The sequence below is a fragment of the Anopheles funestus genome, chromosome 3RL (genome assembly GCF_943734845.2).
Source record: "Anopheles funestus chromosome 3RL, idAnoFuneDA-416_04, whole genome shotgun sequence".
Taxonomy (NCBI): Eukaryota; Metazoa; Arthropoda; class Insecta; order Diptera; family Culicidae; genus Anopheles; species Anopheles funestus.
In genome coordinates, this window is record NC_064599.1 from 8406542 (window position 1) to 8429199 (window position 22658).

General features: G+C 43.5%; 3 protein-coding genes across 26 annotated transcripts in view; 1 reads left to right on the top strand and 2 right to left on the bottom strand.

Annotated features, from left to right (window-relative positions):
- The first annotated feature begins 7612 nt into the window (after positions 1-7612).
- On the top strand, positions 7613-8763 carry LOC125770720 (protein lethal(2)essential for life-like). The gene is made up of 3 exons (XM_049440670.1): positions 7613-7878; positions 7958-8259; positions 8407-8763. The coding sequence occupies exons 1-3, from the start codon at positions 7772-7774 to the stop codon at positions 8604-8606; spliced, it is 609 nt and encodes a 202-aa protein (XP_049296627.1). The 5' UTR covers positions 7613-7771; the 3' UTR covers positions 8607-8763.
- A 277-nt stretch (positions 8764-9040) lies between these two features.
- LOC125770723 (protein lethal(2)essential for life) lies at positions 9041-10188 on the bottom strand. The gene is made up of 4 exons (XM_049440674.1): positions 10058-10188; positions 9866-9966; positions 9483-9781; positions 9041-9417 (listed from the first exon to the last, which is right to left on the bottom strand). Exons 2-4 carry the CDS (start codon positions 9964-9966, stop codon positions 9239-9241), a joined length of 579 nt encoding a protein of 192 aa, XP_049296631.1. The 5' UTR covers positions 10058-10188; the 3' UTR covers positions 9041-9238.
- Positions 10189-11494: 1306 nt separating this feature from the next.
- Positions 11495-22658, bottom strand: part of LOC125770639 (high affinity cAMP-specific and IBMX-insensitive 3',5'-cyclic phosphodiesterase 8) — a 125878-nt gene continuing 114714 nt past the window's right edge. For all 24 annotated transcript variants that reach the window (XM_049440507.1, XM_049440508.1, XM_049440518.1 and 21 more), the window contains 13 exons: positions 22460-22516; positions 22150-22349; positions 21812-21871; positions 21079-21136; positions 20257-20355; positions 18549-18659; positions 18277-18446; positions 17580-17979; positions 17291-17498; positions 17031-17176; positions 16212-16434; positions 15717-16148; positions 11495-15637 (listed from right to left, as the gene is read on the bottom strand). In XM_049440507.1, the coding sequence (XP_049296464.1) occupies positions 15474-15637; positions 15717-16148; positions 16212-16434; positions 17031-17176; positions 17291-17498; positions 17580-17979; positions 18277-18446; positions 18549-18659; positions 20257-20355; positions 21079-21136; positions 21812-21871; positions 22150-22349; positions 22460-22516 (2328 nt within the window). In that variant the 3' untranslated portion in view covers positions 11495-15473. The remainder of the gene's footprint in view (positions 15638-15716; positions 16149-16211; positions 16435-17030; positions 17177-17290; positions 17499-17579; positions 17980-18276; positions 18447-18548; positions 18660-20256; positions 20356-21078; positions 21137-21811; positions 21872-22149; positions 22350-22459; positions 22517-22658) is intronic.

The window sequence follows — 22658 nt, forward strand, 5'->3', positions numbered from 1 at the left end:
ACTTGGTGCATACATGAGCCTTACGAGAGTGGCAAATTTATAGAAAATTTTAATTTTTTTATTATTTTCTACTCTTTTTTTAATTTAAAGCATTATTTGAGTGAAAAGAAACTTATTGCAACAATTTCGCATTAAAAAAGAAACAAATTTAATTTCCCAAAATTTCTCAAATTTTGCAAGGGGTACCCCTTGTGAAATTTTCGAGTGGAATTTTTTTTTTAATTTTTTTGTTATATTTTATTTTTTTTTCATGTAAATCATTATTTGACTTAAAAGAAGTTTATTTCAACAAATTTGCATAAAATATATCAATTTTTTAAATTTTTCTAAATTGCCCTGTTACCGCCTAAGTCCTGATATTTGCCCAATGTGCAGTTGTGCTGCACGATCGAAGGCAGCTTAGTGCTGTCAGTAAGTGCTGTCAGTGCGTGCTGTCAGTGTGTGAAACTGTCAGTTAAAAAACACGTTACAAAAACATTTTTACATCACAACAACAGTACCACGACGGAATAGTTACAAGTAAAGCAAACGTGTAAAACCAAAAATTCTGATTTCACGAAAGTGTTGAAACCCCACAAAAATCCGAACACACAGTTTATCGATTAACATTTGGTCCTTCGAACCGGATTTGTGGACTATCCAAATCGGATTATTGGTTATATCCCACCGTATCATACGGATCACGCCACGTGCAAGCGTTGTAACAACTCCTAGCTAACCCTACTTTACGTTTTTTAGCTGGTTTTTGGCAAAGAAGGAAAAGTTGTGAAGGATGGCTACCGATGGAAGGAAAACCGACACGAAGAAGGTGCTAGCACGAGTTGCCACGATGCGATCACGTTCTCAGATCGAAGCACTCGAAGACTTTATAAACCGGTACACGGATGATGATTTGCTTCAGGTAAACGTTCGATTATCCTACTTGGAAGCATCGTGGACCTCCTTTGAAGCTGCCAATCTAAAGCTGGAGACGCTAGAAGAGGAGGAAGCTGCTCTAGTGATTTTGTTTAAAGAGCGAAATATGTTGTTTGAGCGGTACTGCAAGGCGAAAGGTTTCCTAACCTCAAAGGTTCCACAAGAATCGACTGCATCGGTAACAGTGAACGCAGCAGATGTGTCTGTTTCATCCTTGTCGAAGCTACGCTTGCCAAAGTTGGATCTACCAACCTTCGACGGGAATACCACCGAGTGGCTGAGCTTCAAGGATCGATTCAGTTCAATGATCGATGCATCCCCCGATCTAACCCCAGTTATGAAGCTACAGTATTTGTTATCGGTGCTGAAAGGTGACGTTGCCAAACGATTCCAGCAAGTTACGTTGATTGCCGATAACTACAATACCACATGGCAGGCTCTCCTGGACAGATACGACAATGTGCGTGCTCTAAAACGGGAATATTTTAGGGCTCTAACTTCTATTCCTCCAATGAAGGGAGAATCCATCGAAGAGCTTCGTCGAGTAACAGACGAATTCCATCGCCTTACGCAAGGTCTAAGTGCACTCGACGAGCCGATCGCGCTATGGAACACACCGTTATGCAACTTGCTGTTCTACAAACTAGATGCAAAAACTCTGTTAGCTTGGGAAGAATTTTCATGCAATGAAACAGAGGACTCATATAAGAAACTACAAGAGTTTCTTCAGAAGCGATTAAGAATTCTCGTTGCAACGAACCACTCCACGCATGACGTACAAAGGCCGAGTACCAGCAAGGTAGCCGGCACCAAACCCATCACTAGACTTGCTAATGCTAGTGTTGTGCCTTCATCGAGCAGTAAGTGCTATGCCTGTGATGATTCGCATTACCTTCATCAGTGCATCAAATTTAAGGAAATGTCATTATCTCAAAGGGATAGCCTTATCGCTTCACACAAGTTATGTCGAAACTGTTTCCGGACCGGACATGTGGCAAAAGGCTGTCAGTCGAAGTTTAGGTGCCATAAGTGCCAACAACGGCATCATACCCTGCTCCACATTCATCAGGCTATGCCAGAAGTATCAACCCCCGATAACCTGATAGTGGCAACCACCGCATGTAACACTAATCTCACGGTGCTGCTGCAGACGGCGATGGTTTGTGTTATAGACGACGACGGCAATGTTTTCAAGGCGAGAGCATTACTGGACTCAGGTTCGATGTCGAACTTTATGTCTACAGCATTAGCGAAGCGACTATCCAACAAGATTCAGAACGAAAATGTATCGATCATAGGCATTGGGAAAAGCGAAAGTCTTATACGTCATTCTGTTAATGCAACCATCTCATCGCACGCTGAAAACTTCAGAACAAGGCTCAACTTTTAGTGCTAGACTCTCCTACTTCCTGCTTGCCCACCATCGACGTTGATATTCGAGATTGGAAAATCGAAGAACTTGTACTAGCAGATCTAATGTTCAACACACCCGGTCCTATCGATATTGTCATCGGAGGTGACACATTCTGGAAGGTACAATCGAAAGAAAGAATTTGCATCGGTTCAGATAAACCTTCTTTAATCAAAACGAAGTTTGGATGGACGGTTGTCGGATCAGTAGCAATAGAAGGCCAAGGTCATCCCTTTTCGAGTAATCTAGCGATTGGATCTAAAACATTGGAGGCAACTCTTCAAAGATTTTGGGAAATAGACAATGTATCACCATCAAATGTTGATCAGCAAGATTATAATCCGTGTGAACAACTATTTTCAACCACAACTGTTCGAAATGCTGAAGGCAAATTTGTAGTAAGATTACCCAAGATAGACAACCCGACTGTTATCCTTGGTGCATCAAAGGGGATAGCATTAAAAAGATTTGCTAATATTGAACGTCGACTGCAAAGAAACCCGAAGATGTATGAGCAGTATAAACAATTTCTGAAGGAGTACGAAACTTTAGGCCACATGGAAGTACTAAGCGATGATCTCCATGACTCAATACCGCACTGCTATTTGCCACATCATCCTGTCGTGAAAGAATCCAGCACCACAACGAAGGTCAGAGTTGTTTTTGATGCTTCTTGTAAAACGGAGTCAGGGTATTCGCTAAACGACATACTACGTGTGGGACCGATAGTACAGAACGATCTGTTCTCAACCATTCTTCATTTTCGAACTAATCCCATTGCTCTTTGCGCTGACATAGAAAAAATGTACCGACAGATAGAGGTACATTCGGACGATCAAGCGCTTCAGTGTATTGTGTGGCGGCCTGATGCATCGCAAGAAATTAAAGGTTATGCCCTAAAGACTGTAACCTATGGTACTGCTTGTGCGCCCTTTCTAGCAACTCGAGCATTAATCCAAATCGCAAACGACGTAATGGAAAGTCATCCACTAGAAGCGAATGCCATAAAGAATGACTTTTATGTAGATGATTTCTTGTCAGGTGCGAGCGATGTGCATACCGCAACTCTCCTACAGCAAAATGTCACGCGCTTACTAAACCAGTATGGGTTCAGCTTGAGGAAGTGGGCGTCGAACGACTCACGGGTGTTGGAGAACATTAAGGATGAAGATTTGGCGTCGCCAAAGGGTCTGGAATTCCTACAGGACAATCCTATCACGACTCTTGGTCTTGTATGGAAGCCCCAAAATGACACGTTCTGCTACAACATAAAAAATAACCCAGTGCCCATCGCCAACACCAAGCGTCAACTTTTATCTTCAGTCGCTCAAATATTCGATCCGCTGGGGTTAATTGGACCTGTTGTATGCAAGGCTAAGCTAATGATGCAACAAGCCTGGAATATCATTGATGCAGATACGGGCAAGTCGATTGATTGGGATAAGCAATTACCGGCGAAACTGTTAGGGTCGTGGAAACCATTCCAACAAACGCTTCATCTACTAAAACAACTCCATATTCCTCGCTTCATCTTTGGAATCGATAGTGAAAATTGCGAACTGCATATTTTTGGAGACGCTTCGGAACGAGCCTACGGATCATGTTGTTACGTAAGAATCAAGTCTAGCCATGGTATTGCTACGCATCTACTAACCGCCAAGTCCAAATTGGCTCCCATCAAGTCACATTTCACCATAGCAAAATTAGAATTATGTGCCGCTTTGTTAAATGTTCAACTATTCCAGAAGATCATCGCAGCACTACGTTTTACTCCTGCTTCGGTAACATTTTGGAGCGATTCTACCACTGTATTGCATTGGCTGAATTCATCACCATCTCGCTGGAAGACGTTCGTGGCCAATCGCACATCTCAAATCCTCCACACTACTAACATCAGTCAATGGCGTCACATCGCGGGAGACGCCAATCCAGCAGATGACATTTCCAGAGGTATGGATCCAGCTGATATCATCTACTCATCAAGGTGGTGGTTTGGTCCAAAATGGCTATCTGATACGTCCGAAGCATGGCCTACTAGCTTATTTTCAATCGACGAAGGGACAACAACTAAAGAAGAGTCGCGAAACCCTACAGTCACATTTATGGCTACTGTCGCAACAACGTTCTGTGATGAGTTAGTGTCGAAGTACTCATCGTATACCAGGCTTCAACGCGTTGTAGCCTATTGTATTCGATTCATCTCCAAAGTTCGACACCATCCTCATAAGCCTGCTGATAAAGTTATCCCTGAGAATTGGAATCCGTGGTTGACATCCGACGAGCTACAGAAAGCAGAAGTTGCACTGTGTGCACTGCAACAGAAGCAGATGTTCTCAGACGAGTTACATGCGTTGCAGAAAGGTCGACCTATTCCCCGGTCATCTGGTTTACGATGGGTAAATCCAAAACTCACCGACGATGGTCTCATCCGTGTAGGAGGACGACTCCTTAATGCTAGTGTTCCAGCATCGTTTAAACATCCGATCGTGCTCTCCAGCAAGCATCAGCTAACCATCATGTTGGTGGAAGAGTATCACAAAAAACTCCTACACGCTGGACCAGAACTGATGCTTGCGTCTTTAAGGCAACGTTTCTGGATTCTAGGTGCTCGGAAGCTAATTCGAGCAATCTACCATCGTTGCGTCACGTGCTTTAAGAGAAATCCAGCTTTTATTGAACAAGTGGTAGCTGATTTGCCTGCTGCTCGAGTAACACCTACCCGTCCTTTTTCGGTCTCCGGAGTTGATTATTGCGGCCCTTTTTTCGTCAAATTCGGAGCTCGACGTGCAACACCCCGCAAGGTCTATATAGCGATATTCGTTTGCTTCTCAACGCGCGCAGCGCACATCGAGGTAGTAACAGACCTGACAACAGCTGCATTTATCGCAGCCCTACAACGATTTGTTGCGCGGCGAGGAAGGGTCAAGGAGCTGCATTCAGACAACGGAACTGCCTTCAAGGGAGCAGCGAATCAGTTGCATCACTTATACCAGCAGCTGAAAACTGATGAGAAATCACGAGAACTGATCTTTGGTTGGTGCGCGATCAATGAAATAGTGTGGAAGTTTATTCCACCCCGAGCTCCACACTTTGGCGGTCTGTGGGAGGCCGCGGTTAAGTCGGTAAAGCAGCATCTTCAGAAACAATTGGGAGACTCCACTATCATGTACGAAGACTTTCTGACGTTATGCGCGCAAATTGAAATGTGTCTGAATTCTCGTCCGCTCACTCCCATCCCGTCAGAAACAAACGATCTGGACGTATTGACTCCAGGTCATTTCCTTACAGGATCCAATTATCAACTGGTACCTGATGTAAGTCTAACTGACATCCCTGATAATCGACTAACGCATTGGCAACGTACCCAAAAACTGCTGCAAGGTATTTGGGCTCGTTGGTACCCAGAGTACTTGCAGCAGCTTCAAGCGCGAGCCACCAAGCATAGCAAGCCGCCAGTCACCATCGAAGTCGGGCGTGTCGTCATCCTAAAGGAAGATAACATTCCTCCAGCTCAGTGGCCCCTCGCTAGGATTACCGCCATCCATCCAGGAAGGGATCAAATAGTCCGGGTTGTTACGCTGAGAACCTCCGACCACAAGACAATCATGCGACCTGTAGTGAGAATAGCCTTGCTTCCAATCAATAATTAGATTTCGAAATAACGTGTTATTTCAAGGTAGCCGGGAATGTTACCGCCTAAGTCCTGATATTTGCCCAATGTGCAGTTGTGCTGCACGATCGAAGGCAGCTTAGTGCTGTCAGTAAGTGCTGTCAGTGCGTGCTGTCAGTGTGTGAAACTGTCAGTTAAAAAACACGTTACAAAAACATTTTTACATCACAACAACAGTACCACGACGGAATAGTTACAAGTAAAGCAAACGTGTAAAACCAAAAATTCTGATTTCACGAAAGTGTTGAAACCCCACAAAAATCCGAACACACAGTTTATCGATTAACATGCCCAAAAAAATGCTATGGCTTGTTACATCCAACGGTGGAGGTAAATCTTAAAAAGTAAAACTCTCCTCTAACAGCCATTCTAGAATGTCGTATAGCTATTCTTTTCTCGCATGTTATCATTGATAGTTACTCGAGATGCTTTACTATTGTTCGAATGGATTGCGAGAGATGAGAGATTCTTTCCCCTTTATCGCATACTCTCATACTATCGATCACCAATACTAGATCATCCTCAGCTGGAAGTGAGTATTACCTCCTCCGTTGGATGCTCTCTTGGTGTCGAAAAGTCGTTTTGGATTTTTGCCGGTCGTTCGCGCCAAATTCGATTCGATCAATGCAATTCAACAGCTGCTTCAGTTAGCAAGCGTCAGCTGTGAGTTTGGAATATTTTCAACGTTTTACCTTTGCGGTAAGCAAATTGCTTAGGTTTAATTATATTTCATATCATCTTCTTCTCACGTTTAACTTTACCTTTAAACGATTTCTTTCGCAAATGTGTGCGGGAATGAAATTTCAAATCAACAATGCGGGAACGGTAAAATGAGTACGGCAAATATAGAACCACACTTGGACAGATTACGAGCCACTTATGTCTCGCGCACTATTCAAATATATTCCGCAGCAATGTGTAGAAGAGAAGTGGCAGTAAACAACTACTTATCACCATGAACGTTATTTTACGTATGTAGTTCTAGAAATTATTGTAAATTGAAATTATCAAAACAATCTTTCTTCTAACTCGATCATTCTCATTTGGTTTGGAGGATAAAATAGTGCAGTTTACGTTCTTCCACCCTTGAGCAAATTGATTAATTTTCCATTTAATTAAATGCCAGACCTCCCCATTTACAATGGCGATCGATCTAGTGAACTTCATCCACCCACATGTGTTGGTATCGTTGTTTAATCATTAATTTAAATTTACCAGATGATCTAGCAGAAGCGAAATTACCAAGAGAAGAATCCGTCTGTACTCACGCAGCAGCAGCTGATCGAGTGTGATCTTTCGTAAACAAACCGGCATGACGACACTTCATAATTGTTCTTCACACACTCGAGCACTTGCCATGGATGCAATGGGTCTTAACCCTCGGGAGCAGAAAGGGTTGGACGCGCTGTTAAAGACAACTCTTCCATTAGGGGGTGAATTTTCATTAACATCCCTCAAGAGTTATTCGTTGGCGTTTGTTTTCTCTCACACATTCCCTACCAAGATCCAAGTGGTAAACGTGAGGTTGTACATTCTCTTCTTACATTCAATGTTTTCTCTGCTCATCGAATGGATTATGGTCTAATCTGTGGGAGAAGAATGTGGCGCGAAAAGTAAAATGGAAGGACTGGGCGCGGGTGTTAAGTGACCGATGTCATATAAATATCGCGTACTGCAGCTGAAACCCGGTTCAGTCGGCAGTTTCAACGCGTTTTAAGCGTGTGTTCCTTCGCGAAAGTGTGACCAGTGCGAGTGTTAAAGGTGAACCAGACAAAATGTCCTCAGTGCCGATGTATTTCCGCGACTGGTGGGATGACGATCTGTTTGACAGCCCTCGTCGTACATCGCGCTTGTTCGATCAACAGTTCGCTACGGGCATATTGTACGTTTGTAACAGTGCGTTGAAGCGGAATGTGTTTCAATGAATCTTATGCCGTGGCTTTTCTGTGTCTGCCCCACAGTTCCGAGGATCTGCAGAAGATAGCATCCAGCTTTCATGCGTCGAATTTGCGCTCATCCCGGCTCGGCAGCTTTCGGCGTCCGTGGAGTGAGTTCGGTGGGCACAAGTTTAGCAACGGTCTGATCAACGCCGCACCGACCACCGACCGGCTGCAGATCAATCTGGACGTGCAACAATTCACACCGCATGAGATCACCGTTAAAACCGTCAACAATTCGATTGTGGTCGAGGGTAAACACGAGGAGAAGCAGGACGATCATGGTTTCATCTCGCGTCACTTTGTCCGCCGTTACGTACTCCCAGGTCAGTCCGAGTGTTTAGGTTTTCATGTTGAAACAACACTTCAAATGGAAGAGAATACAAACAAACGAAGCAACGGCCGACGGCACTAAATCAACGGTGTCTCTTTAGCTAATGTTGACTCTTTTCGATGTTCTACCCGTTTCACAGACGATCACGATCCAAAGGACGTCATCTCGAGTCTCTCGTCGGACGGTGTATTGACGATTGTGGCACCGAAGAAGGTGCTGCATCCAGCGCCGGAAGTTATGTACGAACGGACGGTACCGATACAGCGCATCGAGGAGCGTACGGTCGAAAGTGTCCGGACGACATCGGAAAGTGTGACCAACGAGAGCAATGGTAAATGAACGAAACTGAGAACTCGCCCATTTGTTTGGTTTACCGACACAGTACTATGAGCCAAAGTGATTAGCAAAGTATTAACGAAGACGATTTATGGAAGGTTTATGGATGTTTTTGAGTGAAATAAAGTGAAGAAGATGTTTGTTTGAGCTGTAAGAAAAATGGTTCTAAGTTTATATTTTATTCTTTAGAAAAAAATACCAGGTAGTTATATAGTTATGTCACGCACTGTGTTATGAGAAGATCTTCAACCACGTGAGAAAGCGGGAAAACTCTATGAATTACTAGAATGATGGATGGTTTAAGGAAATTAGTGTTACCTCCTCTGTTATATGTTCTCTTGGAGTCTTTGGAGAACTTCGCCGTAATCGACCAGAATTCCTTTACCTTACCAAAGCAATTTTATTTCCCAATAAAAAAGGACCAAAAGCAAACTTCGTAATAAGAATAAAATAGCATTTCCTTTTATTGTACGATCAGTTCCGTAGTGAAATTAGTAGCAAATGGGTTGAACCGCGCTCTAGAGCCCTACTTTCAGCAAATACATCGAATCTAATACTCTGTTGCGTCTGTTTGAGGGTGTGTGTAATAGGCGTATGTGTGTTCGATAATGTCCTTAGGTTTATTCTCCCCAGCTTTATTTCGTTCCTTCTACGCTCGGTTGGGCTTCCTGTTTGTCCTTGGCCGGTTGTCCCGTTTGCTGGATCGGGACGCTACGTTCCGGGTTCGGTGCTGGGAGCGACTTTTTCGGTGCGGTCACGGTAAGCACACCGTCCGAGGAGAGTGTCGACACGACATCGTTTGGATCGTGGCCACCTGAAACGAGCCGGAGCTTGAGATTTTCCTCTAAATTTTCCCTCACCCCCGGCAGCTAAACTTACTTGGTAGCATGTAGCGGCGTGTGAAGTGACGTGACACGAAACCATGTTCGTCCTGCTTCTCCTCATGTTTGCCCTCCACCACGACACACCGGTCCGACGTTTTGACGGTGATTTCCTCCGGCGTAAATTGCTGCACATCCAGAATGATCTGGAACCGTTCCTTGTCGAGATTCAGCGTCGAGCCAGAATCTTGCCGTGTCAGGGCAGTATTACGCCACGGTCGGTAGTATCCACCGCGTAGCAGCGAAGGAGACGAAAGGGGCGTCCGTGCCGGGAAGGATGAGAAAAGATCATCCGCACTGTATCGAGGGAAAGTGTAATGGGGAAAAATTTAATCACCCACACACACTTTGATTGGTTGACCGAAGTTCGATGTTACTAACCGCAAACCGGTGCCAAAATGCTGATCTAGTAGCCGGGACGAACGGAGTGGAGTGTCGAAATCCTCCCACCAATCACGGAACAACATCGGCACAACGGACATCTTGTGTGGGATAAAGAATAATCGTAAGAAATTATTCCAAAATAAGTATCACACTTTTCTTTCTTATTTCACTCCACTTTCACCCACCAACCTTAATGAGTCACACAAAAAATGAAGGGAAAGAAACGACAGGAATTTTCACTACACACAATCACCACTTTTCACCGAGTGTCGAACGGACTGACGAACTGCGTGCAGCGGTTTTCCACTTTTATAGTGACTTCTCTCACTATTTTTGGAACCCGGTTTGCTTTAAACGGGTTTTGCCCTGCGAGAATAATGGTTGCTCCTTTGGAAGCCAAACCGAAATTTTCCATCGACGGAAAAACTCGACCAAACAGAAGAGCAACGGAGAGAATTATTTTTATGTTGAGAGAAAACAATACAATCCCATGAATCCAGCCAGAGTTTGTTTACTCGAAAGAAACATTCCTGTGAGAGATTTTCCTCACAACCGTGAGAGAGAAAGAGATAAAGGAAAGATGAGCAGAGAGAAGTTTTTCTTTGCTTTCCACGATCATACGGAAAAGATGGCAGGTCGTTCCGATGGATGGAATGATCATGCGAGGCATCGCAAAAGGGAACCACTGGGTGGCGTTGATCACCTGTGTGGCGGCAGTGTGGCATCCGAAAATAGCTTTCACACCGAGAATGGACACACCGAGAGAAGGTGAATTATTAAAATGTGATTCTTCCACAAGTGAAGGAAAAAGGTTAGAAAGCAGCAGCAGCGTGTACACACACCCCGAAGCATGGGTGCGTTGGCTTGCTATAAATAAGTTCCTCCTAACTCAGCAAGCTATGAGTTCTTTTTTTATTGTCTCCTCTTTGTGAATGTGTTGCTTTTGGTAGACATTTGCTTCCTACTTATAATTCAAGCAAAATATTGTTTATACACGCTGCTGAAGGATGCATTGTATGATGATGGGCTTTGTCATCGGTTTTATTTTTAAGCATTTGTTTACGGAATTCACGCAATCGCGTGTGGTTAATTAAGTGTTGCATCGGTGTTTAATTTGCCGCACGTCACAAATCGCAAGATGCGACAATTAGCGCTGCCTCAAGATGGTGGATGCTTAATGAAATTGTAATTAAGTTTTCATTCACACCGAACGAGACAAGATGAATTGAATCTATTTTTTACCGGATGATGATCTTTTGCTGGTTGCGAATTAAAAATAATTGTACGATGTTTATCATGCAGCAAATTTGATTGATTTCAAAATCATTTTTGTCTTTTTAAGAACATTTTTTTCTAATCGAATTTTCGGTCCCAAAAGCGATGCTACATCAGCGTGGAAGCTGGAAATGCACCAATCATGCATTTTTGTGTCGCACGTGATACACGTAACAGTAGAATTCTATTTTAAGCCACTACACTAACGCCGATACCTTTTGGAGCATGATGATTCACAGCACCACCATCAATTCACTTCCTACACACATTCTTTTTCACGTTCATTATCCAAATGTGCTGTTCTTCCTTTCCTTACTTTCACATTATCTTACTCCACACGACTACTTTCACTACTATTTTCACTTATTACACTTTATTAGACAGACTTATTTGCGGAAACAATTCGTTACACTGTTTTGTTTTGGTTTAGTTTTAGCTTGTGTTGCTCCGTTTGTTTGTTTGTTTTTTTTTTGTTAAATTTTCTTTTTATCAGACTCCTGATGCCAATAACAATTTAGAAGGATTGTTTGGCTTCCTTCTTCAAACATACCTCACACACACACACATTCTAGTAGCACAGCTGAGTGTTTCACGTGTTTCACGTTCTGTTTTTTTCTTTATTTGTTTATGCTAACACGCGCCTTTATTAAAGACCACATCGATTCGCTAAATTATAGGTGTGTATTACATGTTGTCGATTTTTTACTATTTTTTTCTCCCGCTCCCCTTTTCTCCAAGTTGTACTCGACTTGGTTGTTGAAGTTTTGTTTTACGTCGCGTTTTTTGCCTCTTCTTTAATTATATTTCCACACTGCATTTAGGCTTCGGTGAGATACATTTTCCAAACATGTTCAATCGTAGTGTGTAAGCACAGCACGGTTTCTGTTTAATCAGTTCACTACTACAATGTTTTTTTTTATTCAAATGACCAATGCCAGCATGAGCTCGAGAATGGATGATTACCTAGCGCATAAGTAATCGCTAGTGATAATACAATTACATCAACAGACAAACGCTAACGAGTCTATCGTTAGTTCGGCTTCAGTTTGGTTGGTACAAGTTTAGATATATTTTTGTGTTTCCGGCTTTATTACTCACTTACTAACGCTTATCTATGCCACTGGCTAAGATTCACCGTACAGTACGGTTCGCAACTTTAGGTTTTGCCTTTGTCCCAACCCCCGTATTCCATCAAATGGCGTGTTGTTTGTGGATGTTTCTCATCCCCTTTCCCCCCTTCCCGTATTCGTGTCCGCTAACTTTTCTCTACAGTTAGATGGTGAAACATTTGACGGTGCTTTTCTTAAAACCAGATATGACCAGCATATCAGAACGATACAACTATCTAGCATTAGGGATGTGTAGGTGTCTGTATGTGTGAGTGTGTATGTGTGCTTAACGGTTGTACACGTCGTAGTATGGTGAAAATTAGTAAGTTTTCGTTAGTAGCTTAGTAGTTTGCAATAAAATTAGACCGTATTTTTGGAAACCTGCAATGTGTTTCCCTTTTTTTGTTAGGTATTAATTCGGGAAAGTTGTCCAAAAAGTAAGCTGGGCGAGCGAGAGAGGGTTTGTGTTTGATACAGAGGAAAGAGAGAGAGAGAGAGTAGGAAATCTAAACAGTTCGAATAGCTGTAATTTGTGCATTATATTTAGTTTGTTTTTTCCATTTGTGTTTGTATATAGATGAACTGTGACTGTAACCATGTTGATGGTAGTAATAGTACGATTGTGCTTGTATGCAGCAACAAGGAGGTACATAGCATATGCTTGAGCTCGGAGTTGAAACCGTTTGAAGATCAGTTGTTTAGTAAATCCTTTCATTTAACAGATTAGTTATCGAAAACAAAAGAAAAACTAAAGTTCAACAGATGTAAGAAAATACAGAGAAAAAAAACATTAATAGAACCCTTGTTTTGTTTTTGTTTAGGTTGGGAAGTACTTTCGGTGGGTTACACGTTGTGCTGCGTGAACTATTAGTAGCAACCCATTCGCCCCCAAAACAAGTACGAAAGTGTCGAATGCACCGCAAATATGTGGGGTTTTCTTTGTGTTCTTCCTCTTCGTTTTTTATTTAACATTATCACATGTTCCCTATTATTGTCACATCAACGTACGGTAGGATAGTATAACACGCTAGTAAACACGCGTGGATGTGCATTGTTTGTGCCGACTAGCTTTTGTGGGACGTGGAACGACAACTAGCAGATAAAAGGGGTATCATCTACTGATTTCATCGGGGAACAATTTGCAATTATCGTTTTTTTTCTTTCTTCTCTAACTTCACAAACACATACGGCTATTTTTATCATCTTGCTAAACAGGACAAAGCAAAAGTGTTAAAAAGTTGAGCGATCGAATTCGCTTTCTATGCAAGTTCATCTACCACGGTACAAAACAACACTTACGCAAAAGGGAACAGTGTGGCCATTGTGCGATGTCTGTCATCCAATGCCCAGCAAAGCTTTTGGATTGGTAACATTAACGATAATTGGGACACCATTTTAGCTGTATGTTTTGTTTCTACTACATATGCCTACCATTGGCACATGCAACCCATTTCAGGTCTCAACGGTAGCGCTGGGGAAGGTTGATTGCAGGAAGATAAAGAAAGATGCTGAACAGACCACCACATGGAGACGCCTGGTTGTTCACAGTGTACGCAGTAACATGTGAAAGAAACACTACGTGATAAACAAAACTAGACCGATATACGAATACAAGAAAGCGTTTTGTATGACCACCGTTAAGGATCCTAGATATGGTGCACTTATCAACTGCGATTCGCTAACAGAACATTTATCTACTGTATTTTAAATATGCACAATTATATGCGTACACACATTCATACGCATGTAGCTGTTGAGCCACACGCGAGCTTCTGAGCAGAATTTGTCTAAACATCTCTACAGCAGTACGCTTTTGGATTAAGGAACGTCTACCATACATCGATTGAAAAAAAAACTCCTCTAGCTCGCTGACTCGCTTACAACAATCGGTCCCTTCGATCAACGAAGTAGCTGTGATAAATGTTTTGCCTATCAGACACATTACGCCAATGTTAATGACACCTGTTCCAACTGTTGTTTAAAACTATAAGCATGGTAAGGAGAGAAAGCAGTTTCGTACAAGTTAATATGGCTGCATGGAGCTGATTCCATGATCGCTGCTGTATCCAATAAATACTGTTTTACGAAAAAGGGACGCGTAAATTGGGTTGGTTTCCCGATTGCCTACCAACAGACACAGTTGTGCGCACTGGTACGGTACGGTGACAAAAGCCAATAAATTATGCCTATTCGTGATAATACATCTATAACTCCCTCTTAATATTTATTATGGAGAAACGCGTGCATGCGTAGGATGCACGCTCTCCCTACCTTGTATGATTCAAATTTTAATCGAGTAAACTAGCAATCTGGGGGAAAAAACAAAACTGGAAAAACAAAACTACCTACCTAACCTAACTACCTAATCGAATAGAAACATGGTCGAGAATTATCTTGACACAGCAGATCCCTGCAATATCTCTCATTGTACGTGGCAAATTGGCCGCCTGATGATGCTTACTATGTGTCTATAACAACCTAAACAAAACTGCGCAGTTAGTAGATCTTATTAGTACTTTACAAAAGAGACAATTTTCTTAGAATGACCAAATAATAAGCAAACTAGATAAACTCAAAAAACGAGTGTATTTATGCGTGTATGTCTGTGTTAGGTGGACCTCTGATAGATGTATATAATTTTACCGTGATTTTTATGTGCGATCCCAACCTGAATGTGACCTCTGTGGCTAACCGATGCACTGTACATGATACAGAACAAGCACATTTTTTTCACCACGGACAACAATTCCTAGCACGTGCAAAAAACCAATGAAACTCTCTCGCTCTTTCTTGATTAGTGTTTTTGTCGTATTTTCTAACGTTTCGCTGTGTTTGCTTCTCCTGGATGCGCGAAAGAACTCTGAGTCTACACAGTAATGTGGATTGGGATGTACGGTAAATGACGATGGTATGAAAACAATACTGCTACAATCATGGAAGGAAGATCCGCCCCATTTATATGATCGCGTTTAACTGTCCGCTGTATGGGACGTTTGGCCTTTGGCGTTGGCGTTATCCGTAATTACATTAATTTCTCTCTTTGTTTTTTCTTAGCGACACTCGGTATCATCGCATTGGCAGCGATGCACAGCTCTGAGTGGTGGTTTGTCGTCCGCCAACACGTACATTTTCGTTTCAGTGTGTTTTGTTTGTACCAGCAAAAACAGCGATCAAAACGTGACCAGCAACAATGCACGGTTATCCTAAAAACCGGAGGCTTACTAGAACTTCTCCTCCAGGGAGATCGAGCTTGCCGTTTCTTCGTTTAGTGACATCTGCTTCCGCTTGATGTCGCTGAGCGTGTTGATGCCTTGCTCCTCGAATAGCTTCCACTGTGAATAGTTGAACTCCATGTAGCGTATGATTTCGGGCATTTCGATAAAACCTGCAACACACACACACACATACATACAAAATAGAACAATCAACGTATTGTAATTAACCGCTAAGGCATTGAAACTCACTGTTCCATGCGTCCATCATGTCGTGTATAATGTATTCAATGAACCCAATCTGGCTCTTGGAGATACTGCAGGTCGTTCGATCAAACATTGGCATTACGATTGGCAGATTCTTGCGCTTCTCTTCGTCCGTTTGCATGAAATACTCCTCCGCAATTCGGCGGGCCCATTCGACGCAGAATTTGAGCGGGCGCGTTGGATTGCTAACGTCCGCACACTTGATCAACATACGCCGTACCAGTATCTGATTGTCGTCGTTATCGGGTGCGAGCGGTTCCTTCGACTCAACGTCCGTACCGAACACGCTGACAAACTTGGCCAGATGTTCAAAATGTCGCGTCATCTCCGTTGCCAGAATCATATCGACAATGATGGAGCGTGCCAATTTGTACATGTCCCGGTCCAGGTTTTTAAAGATGTTGATTTTATCGTCAGCTGAAAGAAGAAACGCGTGTTAGGCGAGCGGTTGAAGAGCTTTCTGTGTTAAGCGTAACTCACCGAGCGTCAACCGGAATGTGGTTGCCGCATGATGTGACTCCAGCACACAAATGTCGTTGTACAGCAGGGCCAGTGAGCTGTCGGAGTTGCAAAGGAAGGCAGACGAACGGCCCGGATGGTCTATGTCATGGGTTGCGGCGGCAATGAGAGCGGTCGCTTCGTCCATTCGGTCCATTATTTTTATCTCTCGGTTGCTCAGCTGTTGCAGATAGACTGCCGTGGCCTGGAACATGTTAGAATACGCATTGCATTGGCATTAGAGGAAATGGACAAATAAAAATCCTTTGAGAAATCCTCGATGACTTCTTGTCTCCATTGGGAAGACTCGTCAAACATTAAATTTCATCACAAGATAAAGAAATGTATAAAGGCTTTTAAAGATTTTTCTTTGCTTTGATGAGCACTCGGCAAGGGTTTCGAGTAATTATACCGATCTAAGTACGGTTCTCGTGCAAAAAAAAGGATCTTGCCGCTATCTGACCGACAACGCAACCGAGTCGCTTTCCCACGGTGGTGCATTCAAACGTTCAAACGCTGCTTGATATAAAACAGCCTCACTCAACAATTGTTACGAAGGTAGACGAGTCAGAAAAGGATATTACAAAACCCATCGTGAACAGAAACAAAAGTACCGAGAACGAGAGCCATCGTGGAAATGGATTTGCATGCGAATAGGATACGAAGACAGGGGATCGGCGAAACAAAATCCTTCTACTCGGCAACAGCCGCAAAACGAAAGGGATTGAGTGGGGTAACAGGTGAAATGGGAAACGAGGTGATGAGATGGAAGAGGATTAATTTTAATTATTTTCCGCTCACCTGCATCACGTCAGCGGCATGAGTGCTGTTGTGATATGTATTCTCGCTGTGGTAGTGCTTCTCCATCTCAATGAGCCACAGCTTGAACGTCATCTCGTCACAGTTGAACGTATTGTACACATCAAACCGCCGGAACAGTTCTAATCCTACACGTGAGAAGAAGAAGAACAAATCACAAAAGGAAAGAAGAAAGCGTTTAGCAAAAAGGGGACAAAGTGAACCGGCGACACTCGAGTGAGATGTTGGGTGCTGTCACTGACCTAAACACACTAATGGACGTTTCTCGGTAAGTTCCTCTAGCTTAAATATTTCAAAGTCCCAATCCAGGGCCGTCTGTAGCAGGTCGGACAGTTCTGAAGATTCTTTGGTTTTGTTGAAAACGATGCTCCCTGTAGATGGTCGGCCACCGCCGCGTATGATGGAGTCGTTCGAGCTGCGCCTGGACGACAGAATGTTCGTCGGTCCTTGCTGTCAGGGCAATACGAAGATAAATTAGATCAGGCTTGTTTGCGGCGCTTTTTGTTTTTTCATTCTCACGCGACAACTCACCGTGAGCAGAGCTCCTATCAGATCGGTCGCAACCGGGTCCTCGGTACGGATTTCCTTCATCTGCGGACTGTACAGTCCCTCGCGCTTGAGGAACTCCATTACGCGGTCCAGCAGCTTGGCTTCTTCGAGCGAGCAGTTTTCCTGAACCTGTGCCAGCAGGCTCAGTACTTTGGTGATCGGTGCTTCGAGCGGCAGCGAGGACAACTTCGCCAGGCTGGTCCGCCGCAGTCCATCTGATGCGATTGACCGTACATCGAAGCTGCCCCGTCGAATCGAGTGCAGTGAACCGCGCGGTACCTCCTTACCCTGCGGTAACGTCTGCAGTGCCTCTCCGATCGCGTTCGATGACACGAGTGCGCTGGATGATGATTCTAGGATTAAAACTAAGTGTGTGGGATTCCTGGAAGGAATTAATACATAAGAAAATAGAAGAATGAAAGGAATGCACATGTCCTCCGGGGAGAAAATAAACAGCATCGAATAGGCGGTACGTTTGTTTATAAATTGCATAATTTTAGGCGTTGTGGTTTCGAAAAGTATGCAATTTTTGACGCTTTTTGCATCATTTTCGAATAGATCCTGTTTTTTTCCATTCAGAAAGCGAGTTGCTTTATTGGTAGCTTGTAATTGGCTTTTTAATTGCTTAATGGGCTCATCTGCAAGAAACGAACTATCGTGTTGACCTGACCACACTCACCTTCCGATGCACGACACAGGTACGGCACGAACATGGATTTGTGATGATTCTTGGGACTTTCTCCGCGTGGTAAGGTAACCGTCGTAGTCCTTATATCTACTGGTATGAGATAAAATATTACTAATATCGGCCGTTACCAAGTCGTTCAGAGATCTGCCAACGATTTCATCCTGTTGGGGAAGAGCGAAACCGGGACACGGTTAAAGGCTTAATGTGTTTGAACAGAACTCAAACCAACCCACACTGGGGAGGGCGAGGGTGGTCGCACTTACCAGCTTCATATTCAGCACACGTTCGCTAGCACGGTTCGCATACTGTGCCCGGAGCGTATCGTCGGTAATGATGACCGCTTCTCTCGATCGATGAAGCGCCGTATACAGTGCCTGCGAAAAGCAAATAATTTCATTTATCAAGGATGTGTGCTGGTTGCTTGATGACAGTTCCAGCGAGCTAGAGATGTGAGAAATTGCACTAATTGTTGTAAAATTGTGGACTATGTTTAAGGAAATGAGAAACACTTCATCACTACCAGAGGACGATTATTTATCGTGTTTATTGAAGCGTTTGAGAAGGATGGCCGGACACATGCATTGCATTAAATATTTAAAGGACGATTTAACGTTCCCTGCCTCCTTTACGCCTGTTCACGCTTCAGAAGTGAGAAGTTAATTGTATTTACTATAAATTGAATTACATTTATGCACTTCCCAAGGGTTTTCCATCGGTGCATTCGTGTGTTCACACGCTTGATGTCTAATATGTGCAGCCTTTGGAATCAGCATTTCCACCTTTCACCCTACTATCCAATCCAGCAGTTTCAACAGCATAAACTATTCATTTAAAGCTATGCGACTGATGACATGATTCAATTTATTCACCTGCCGGTACTCGATAAATCACAGATATAGGCAACCCAACGGTGGGAAAATGGGAAAACGCGCATGTGTGTGCGTGTGTATTGGAACAGACTAGTAAGCTCCGTGACACAAAGTGACAGACAACATGACGGTACCATAAATCTTGCCCTAGTCTGACCGCCCATTTCGACCCGGGGCTGTATATGATCGGTGGACCGGAATAAACAAGAGCCTCGTATGAAGACCTTAACGTTTGCACGCAAGCAAACACTGTGGTGACCGGTCACTGGCTACAAGTACCTCCGAGGACTTGCAACGGTGAAGCAATGCACTTCCTTAACGCTTCTCAAGCGTGAGAGGATTGGTAGAAGATTAATAAAACGATTGCTATGCATCGGATGGCGTTTGTGGCAACAGCTGAACCACCGGAAGGTACAGCAAGGATTGCGATAGTAAACTACGATTGATTGAGTTAATGGAGGTTGATGCAAATACGGATGCAATCGGTGGATCGAATTAATCGAAATAGGTCGCGTCAACTGTATATTGCTAAATGCTCTTATTGGCCCATAAATTCTACGAACGATCGATAGTACTGTAATGGACAGTAAAATAGAAAAAACCTTACCTACGGACCGGTTTTGAATGTCCGTAATTTTTCTGATCTTATTTGAACAGTTTATTTATCGTCCGGTTTCCTCCGATAACAGATCTATATTTGTTTGTTTTGAGTATTATGAATTAATTTATGAAAATTGCTTTCAAAGACTATTACGGCTAAATGTAGCAGCATTAGCAAAAGCACGTTCTATCGTTTGAAAGCAACATTAAAAAATGTCTCCCTCAGTGTGATACGATGCATAGGGAAGAACGGTGCAAGAGAAATATTCCTGAACGATAGCCATTTGTCCGTTGGATCATCGGAGCGATATGAGTGGCACATAAACAACGATAAACCACCACGGCTCGGACCGGTTGGATAGAGGTTGGGCCCCGTTGTGGTTGAACGGTAACGATGATGATGGCACGATGACATTGCCAGAAAGCAAAATTGACCCCCGTACGCGCGGTACCAGGACAGGACAATGGGACGGTATAAGCTGAACATGGGATTAAAACCTACCTGTTGAGTCGATATCACATTCTGCGGTCTGACGAGCGAGTGCTGGATTTGCCGCAGCTCCGACGAACAAATCGATACATGTGGAGACTCGATAATGCACTGCAATAGGAGGAAAAACAGAGCACAGCATTATTAAGCGACGCCATTAAGCTGAAGTAATCGACTGCGGTTCAACGATGGTACGACGGTGTACTCTTTAGTCGGCGAGTCCTGTTAGGATTTACTGCACCAAGCAGGAGACACTGTACTGCTTTCGCGACATCCAGAACCATCGACCAAACATCAGTGATCAGTGAGTGAAGTTAATGACGACGGTCGTCCAATGGTGTGCCCATGGTGGCAGAACATCACGTCAACGTGGATATGGTAAATTGAATGTCAAACGCCAATTGGATAATTGTGAGTCGCTCCATCCAGAAACGTCAATTTGCCACATTCTTTTCCACCGAGACAGGACCAGAGCACACGTACGCGAGTAGTGTGAGAACAATTTCCCTCAAATGAGCGAAAGTGTGACAAAGTGTGTAGTCCATGGTAGCGTCTGGCCGATATAAGGATCTATTGAAACTAATCTAACTGGACCGTTGAGTGAGGCGGGATATATGGATTGACGTCAATTGCTTCGGTGTCAATCAAACGCAGGAATATTCAGAGAAACTTTCCCGTCGATAGTGTAGTGTCGAGTTGTCCTTGTTAGTTTGATATTAGTTTCATAGTAGCGGACGCTTCTGATGTGGCTTACATTGCGACATGTTGATCAAATGATTCTGAATGTAGCGAAGAGGCAATTATTGGAAAGTTTAAATATGTCCCCATACTTACCCTATTATAGCCAACATCCAACAGAGAAATCACAGCCGTATCATCCTTTTCAAACACACTGTCGACATGAGAAAAAATGAAGAAAAAGACATCAGCATTAGTGTACATGCAAGCTTAACAAATTGTCCTATTTCCCACTGCATGTTTCGTCACCCGAAACTGATTTGGTCCCCATAAACGGATCCAATTTTCTGTGATTGAAACTGTCTCCCTCAACAGTATCCATTTTCAGTGAATGCGATGCGGGTTGAAAGAAGAGCGGACAATAAAAAATCCAACTGGACATTACCGTTCCCTCTCGTGTGGGATGGGCAATCAATGGGAACCCTCGGATGAAATCCACCCGGCAGGAACATAGTCACGAATCCATTTATTACCCATCGCCACCTGTTATTCGCAGCACGTTCAACAAGTCTTTCAATTGCTACGGTGACACCTACAAGAGCCTATAGAATTTGCCTTAAATCGAGAAATCTACTTTTTGTTGCAAAATCTGCGTCAAGGATGTCAGGTGCTTTGATTGGAAAGATTTACAGTTTCATGGCAGCTATTTCCAACGGTTCGAAATCTCCGATCGAAGAGCGTTGATTTTGGGGCAAGAGTTCAATCAGCTTTTTGAAACGGTTATAATGGGGATCCTACCTTCCTAGTGGAAGCTTACTAATGGTCGCGCACAATGAAGGGCATCTGCCGTTGGCATAACAATTCCCAACATCACGAGAGCTATGCTTACCTCTTTTTCACTACCGCAACCATTGTCGTATGTTGGCTACCCTTCGAATTCCGAATTGACCTGTGAATATGAGGAAAATGAACTTTGTTAGTATCTGCCAGAACGGTTCTGTATAATAGCCGTGCTGATGAGATTTTGCTTAGGAGAAGTAGACATCATCCAAAAACAGCTAGTCATAATCATAATAGTCTCTTTTCGGTCAATCGATTTCACATTTTCCTAAAGCCATGGTTCGCTTGTCGCGCTTTTCAATGCACAACGCGTTTGACAGCACTGCAAGCCGCCATCCCTGCGTACAACGGCTGTGTGTAGTGCGAGTAATCTACATTTAGGCTCACCTGCCGAGCGCCTCCGCTTCCATCGTGCGCGGGTATCGCGCGTCCACGATGATGATGTGATGCCCGCCCGAGCTGGGATTTTGGAACGCTTCAATGGCACTTTCGGCCGACTTGACGAACGTTGGCTCCAGGCTGAGACGATGGCTGGCATTGACCAGCGCGTCGAACACGGGATCATTCTTGCAGAAGGCAATCAAAATCTGGAAATAGACCGAGTGGAGCAGGGAAAATGAAGTGCATCGTTTGTGAAGCTATCGAGGGATTCCGTGCGTTACACAGGATTTGCTAGTGAATGAACATAAAGCATTACCTTAATCACAGGATTCGGTGGTAGCAGGTTGGGAAACTTCAGATCCGATACTAATCTCTAAAAAAAACGGGGTAATAAAAACGGGAAAGTACCATTAGAGCTCTCCACTCTTGTTGAGATGAAGATCCACAAGGTAAACTGTGTGGTAATTGTCTACGTAAGCTTTGTTCTGGTAATGCGGATATGACCTCGGTAATAA